This window comes from Mauremys mutica, chromosome 12 (assembly GCF_020497125.1).
Source record: "Mauremys mutica isolate MM-2020 ecotype Southern chromosome 12, ASM2049712v1, whole genome shotgun sequence".
NCBI lineage: Eukaryota > Metazoa > Chordata > Testudines > Geoemydidae > Mauremys > Mauremys mutica.
The window spans coordinates 22023192-22029024 of NC_059083.1; the positions used below are offsets into that span (position 1 = coordinate 22023192).

The 5833-nt window shown below is 53.1% G+C and overlaps 1 protein-coding gene across 1 annotated transcript; it reads right to left on the minus strand.

Moving 5' to 3' along the window:
• Positions 1 to 454: 454 nt before the first annotated feature.
• Positions 455 to 5028, minus strand: LOC123346623 (E3 ubiquitin-protein ligase TRIM41-like). Its single transcript, XM_044984101.1, has 3 exons — positions 4600 to 5028; positions 1699 to 1794; positions 455 to 628 (listed from the first exon to the last, which is right to left on the minus strand). Exons 1-3 carry the CDS (start codon positions 5014 to 5016, stop codon positions 455 to 457), a joined length of 687 nt encoding a protein of 228 aa, XP_044840036.1. The 5' UTR covers positions 5017 to 5028.
• Between the last annotated feature and the right edge of the window lie 805 nt (positions 5029 to 5833).

Below are 5833 nucleotides of genomic sequence, written 5' to 3' on the forward strand. Positions count from 1 at the left end.
CGCCTGCTTGGCGCGCTGGGGTCTGGAGCCGGCCCTGACTGGGATGAAGTGGCCACGTGATGGCAACAGAGGCTGCGAAGTGGCCGAGCGGCACCTGACTTGACACTGACCTGCCCCTGGCTCTGTTCACTCATGGGGTGTCCACACTGCAATGAAGGTGACACAGCACCGTGTGTAGACACATCCAGGCTAGCTCTGATCTGGCTAGCTCGGGTACTCATAGCTATGAAGCCGCAGCAGCAGCACAGGCTGTACAAGCCCACTCAGACCCCCGGGTATTACTCAGTCACTAGCCTGCAGCTGGCTGTTGGGGCCATGTAGATGCACCCTGGGGGCAGATTTTCCACAGAGCTCCACACCCCCAACTGGGTTTGATGTTCAGAAGAGCTCAGCTCCCAGCATGCCCCCAGCCCAGCCAGCTCAGTGAATCTGAACCTCACTCACAGGGGGCAAATCATCCTCCCAGCTCCAGTGTCTGGCCCAGGCACTGGGCAGATTCACTGCAGGGATGGTGGGTGCAGAGCGAGAAGGAACAAACTGTTTCCTCCAGGCTGCAGAGAAGCTGCAGAGCTTTGTCATGGAGGCCACTGAAAACCGATGGCTGTAGCAGCCAACACACCCTCCCCATCTGCAGGAGGGAAACAGGGGCCCGGTAACAGTGAAAACACTGCACCCAATATTGAGAATTTGCCCCTATCAGAGATCTCAGGGGTGGGTTTGCACCACTGCACAAAGGCCAGAAACTGCCCCTCCTCCGCCTACAGGAGCTGCTGCGCTGAGATCCCCACCAGAGACACAGCCTGGTGCTGCCAGCACCCTGGATGGCAGGTACCATAGGCCAGGGGAGGCTGACCTTCCCCAAACAGGATGCAGCGCCCCTCCCTTTGGGGGCAGGCTGCAGACACCAGCCTACCAAGCACATGCTTAGGGCAGCACCTTGCGACGGGGCGGCACTTGGGGTTTGTTTTTGGTTCTGCCGGGCAGCGCTCGGGGGAGGCGGGACTTGGGCGACGCGAAGCTTCGGGGGGGGCGGCACTCTTTGTCTTTGCTTGGGGCTGCAAAAATGTTAGAGCCGGCCCTGCCTCTCTTTGGGGGCAGGTTGCAGACCTGCTGCCTTTGGAGTGCGGCCTGCGCTCCGCCTAGAGGCCTCGCCCCCGCTCTTCCCCTGAACCTGCAGCACCCACTGCTTGTCGCCTGTCAGCTGGAGTCCGTCAGCTGTGTGGTGGGGCCCTGCCAATTGCTCCTCTCTGCACCCCGCCCCCCCGTCAGTCACCGTTAAGACAGAAGGGGGAGAAAGGAGCAAGCAGCAGGCAAGAGGGCCTTTGGGGAGGGAGTGGAAGAGAGGAGTGAGCTGCAACACTGAACAGTGAGTGGGGAGCCTCTGGGGAGGGGGCTGAGTGGGAGCTGGGCATGGGGCAGAGCAGGAGGGGAGTGTGGGCGGAGCCTCAGGGAGAGGAGAACAAATGGGGGTGGAGCAATGGGCAGGGCAATGATCTGGGTGCCGGGGAGTTTCTGGCACTCATGCCCGGCCTCCCCAAGTGCCGGAGGCATGCGCTGCCCATGGCCAGCACCAAGCCTGTGCAACGGAGCAAACAACCAGGGCAGGTTCATAACCTCATCCTGGAGCTTTACGGCCCCGTCATTCCTGGGAACGCTGCAGGGGGAAGGGCTCAGGGAGGAATAAACCTGGACACCCACCTGCCACACTGTGGTTTTCTTCTCCTCCTTAGACATCAGAGTCAGGGCCTCTTCCAGCTCCTTCCTCAGAGAGCCCAGAGTTCCCTGGAGTTTCTCCTGCAGGGACATCACGTGCAATAAACAGCCATTAGTCTGCCTGTCCAATGGGTGGACAGTACTGTCCATATTGGCATTTCATACACGAGCAGTAAAATACCCTTGAAGGAGGCAGCAGACTGGGCTCTGCCAGCCCCAAAGGCCTCATGGGAGCAGAGACGCCAGGGCTCTGCTTCCTGCAGACACTCAGGACTTCTCAGAGCCTGTATTTTGAGCTAAAGCTTCACATCACTGAGCACAGGCCAGAGGGGAAACAGCTGCGAAGGTTCTGAACGATCCCTCCTGCCAGTGCCAGTGAAGAGGTTGGGGCAGCACCTCGCTGCACTGTACCCAGACCCAGGCCAGGAACAAGACCCCATTGTGCTCTCCTCTGTCCAGGCTCCCATGTGGCCTCCCCAGGCAGCGGCCGAGCACCTGAGCCAGCGCAGTCCCATTAACTGCACAGGGTGAAGCTGAGATGTGGCTGGAGGTCAGTGAGGAACAGGGAACACTCGGTCTGGGGGAATGTGCCACCCATAATTATAACTGCCCCAGAGCTGTAACAACCCAGGGCTCTCTTCCCCTTTGACAGCGTGTGATTCATTCACACAGCACAGCAATGTGCTCCTGCCCCGTCAGCCCCACTCTGTGCAACACCCCTGGTAGCCCCCCAGAGCCCTTCCCGTTTCATGTTTTTTCTTTTCTCTGAGCCCTCGAGTTCTCTCCTGCTCTCTGTCCAAGGGCCCAGGCTGCTGCTGCAGCTGATGCTGAGAGCTCCTGGGGAGCTGTTCGGTGACACCCCTGCGGTGCTGCTGCAGGGAAGCAGTGAGGGAGGGAGGGAGCCAGCAGGAGCTAGTGAGAGACAGGAGGCGGAAAAGCAGCCTTTGCATCCAGCAAAACAGCTTCATAAATGAGCAGGGATCAGAATAGGGGAGGGGCAAAGGTGGCTGGATTCTTTGAAGCTCCACCCACAAAATAAGCTCCGCCCACATGAGTCACCAAAAGGAGACACATGTTCCGTTCAAATGGTGCATTGTTCAAAACAGGATGGAGTTGCTGATTGGCTCCAAGGGGCTGGACTCCCCTCATGGGGCTGGAATGTACCCCTGGGCTCTGCTGGGCTCGGTCCTCCTTTACTGGGGGGAAATAAGAGGTGGCATCTCCCAAACATCACCCGCCTGTGGCACTGGAAGGAGGCGTCACTGGCAATAAATGGTGCAGAGCTGTAATTCTCCCTCTCCGCAGGGAACAAAATAATTAACAGTGTTGATATTTAAATGATCAGTTCTCCAGTCTGAAGGTAACACACTCACCTAGACAGGCCTGCAGCTCGTGTGATTTAAACCTCACTGATTGTTAACACTGCCCGTTGTGTAACGAGTCCCCTTATTTCAGCAGTGGAAGCTGAGTGTGAAAAACATTCAGAATCTCAGAGAAAAGTTTCCCACATCAGGTATCTTTCAAGACTTGATATTCTGATTCTGTTGTCACACTGCCAGACCCAGTAGCGTAGCTAGGGTAGGAGCAGGCAGGGCCGGCTCCAGGCACCAGCCCAGCAAGCAGGTGCTTGGGGTGGCCAAGGGGAAGAGGCGGCATGTCGGGCTCTTCGGCGGCAATTCGGTGGTGGGTCCCTCGGTCGCTCTCAGAGGGAAGGACCTGCCACCGAATTGCCGTCGAAGAAGAAAGCGGCACAGTGGAGCTGCTGCCGATCGCGATTGCGGCTTTTTTTTTTTCCGCTGCTTGAGGCGGCAAAAACTCTGGAGCAGGGCAGCGGCTGCTTCGTCACTGAGCACAAGTGGCGCCTTGTCAATTTCTTGGCACCTTTTTAATTTTTACTCACCCAGAGGGAACAGGGGGAGCGATCAAAAAAAAAGAGGTGCCCCCGCTGTGGCACTTTTACTCACCCAGCAGTGCTCCGGGTCTTCGGCAGCATTTCGGCGGTGGGACCTTCAGTGCCGCCGAAGACCCAGAGCGCCGCCGGGTGAGTAAAAGCACCACAGCGGGTGGCACCTTTTTTTTTTTAAATCGCTCCCCCTGTTCCCTCCACCTGGCTACGCCACTTCCAGATCATTGATTTTGTTATGGCATCTCCCACACAATGAAGGCTTTACAGAGCTGAATGATGCGTCACACCTGTGCCAGGCAACTTTCAGTGAAATCAGCCTGTAATTTAAAACCCAAAGTTATTACCCATTAAACTTGACAGTGTTGGAAAATCATAGTGCTAATGAAGCCTTTTTGTATTAGGCCTGAGTAAACCAAAGTTATGCTATGCTTGCCCAAACCGTGTTGGAAAGCTTACAGAACTTATTAGACTGAAGGCCGTGTATTTACCTATGTCAGCTATTTTGCTTATCAGTTTTATTTGGCTCCCCAAGTATATGTTGGCTCCCCAGTATATGCAGCTGTGTTCCCATGAATGTTTCCAAAGTATATAGCACAAAGGGTCGACGGGTGTATCTTGTTTCCCCTTCAGAATGACAAATGTATCCTCAACAGCTGTATGTATCTTGTAGCCCCCACAAAATGATATATGTATCCTGCATATCCAATTATCCCCTAATAGATACATGTACAGGGTCTACAGGTCAACCAAATGACGTAGACAAACGTAGGCTAAGTTGTTTGTTACCGGCTATAAAGGTAGGCCGCTTGGCCATGAAAGGTGTGTCTCTTTCTCTGGCACTAGCCGAGAGGAACACCCGCTCAGCTGACCGATCAATAAAGGGTGTGGTACTCGTCTTCCTGTCTCCGTGCCTCCTTGGTGTAATTAGGTAAGCTCCAGGGGGAAACGAGCCCTTTTGGCTAACAACAGCAATTCCCTACCTTGTACTCCTGGGCAGCCTCCTCTATGGGAACCACCCTGTGATCTCTGTGAGCCCGGGACAGATGGCAAACCACACAGACAGAAGTTTGATCCTCTTCACAGAACAGTTTCAGAGTCTCCTGGTGTTCCCCACACACCCTCTCCTCTCCTGCTCCCTTTGCTGCCTGTAAACTCAGCCGTTTGGCTATTTCCACAATATTTGCCAGCTTCCTGTTGGGCCTGAGGTTTCTCTGTTGCACAGTTTCTCTGCACTGAGGGCAGGAGACGTCTGTATTCGATCCCTCCCAGCACTGGGCGATGCAGGCTCGGCAGAAATTGTGCCCACAGTCTATAGTCACTGGGTCCTTAAAATACTCCAGACAGATGGGGCACGTAGCTTCCTCCTGGAGACTTTCCACGGGGTTGTCTGTGGCCATGGCTCCCTCTGGACAGTGACACGGGGTTAGTTTCGCTTTCCTGAGCTCAGAAATATGCCCCGCCTGCAGCAGCAGCAATTGGGTGTTTCCCTTCCTGGAACTGACTCAGGCTGTTTGCTGATTGGAGCCAGATCACCGGTAACGTTCCAGCCCTGGGGGCTTTGGTGAGAAATGTCCCAACAAGGCTCTGGTCCTGCAATCAGCCCCCTCTGCTGGTGTGTGTTGGGGGAGTCACTGGGGTTCACACGGACATCAGCTTCCCCTTGTCCTGATGAGCTGACAGAACTGTGTGTCTAAGGAGTGATATTTAGCCTTGGCAGAATTCATTTGATTTAATATGTAATTTTGACAGATAAGATTAATATTAATTTGTAAGACTTTTTTTGTATTTATCTATTTAAACTTTCACAGTTTCAGTTTTTATCAATATTATTGTTCACAGTTGTGGGAAATTGGGGGGATTCAGACAATATTTTAGTCAGACAATAGTTATTTTATGACAGTAGACACAGATTCAAAAAGTTAAAAAGTGTAACTGTTAAAACACAAATTGTCAACATCTCATTTCAAAACATGCGAAGTAAATCTCCTTAAATTAAACTCTAGTAAGTTCTCAAGCAGCATTTTTCTTACTGTGCCTATTTGTAAATTTCAGTTCTGATCAATGGAAATGTTTTTTCATCCGTTTGTGTGTGCAAAGTGAAATCAACATTTACTGACATCTACCGATAAAATCTAATCCTTTCAAGTCTAGGGATATTAAATTCATAGGCCAAAAACTTGCTTAAGATGGAATCAAGGTTTCAAAAACCTGATT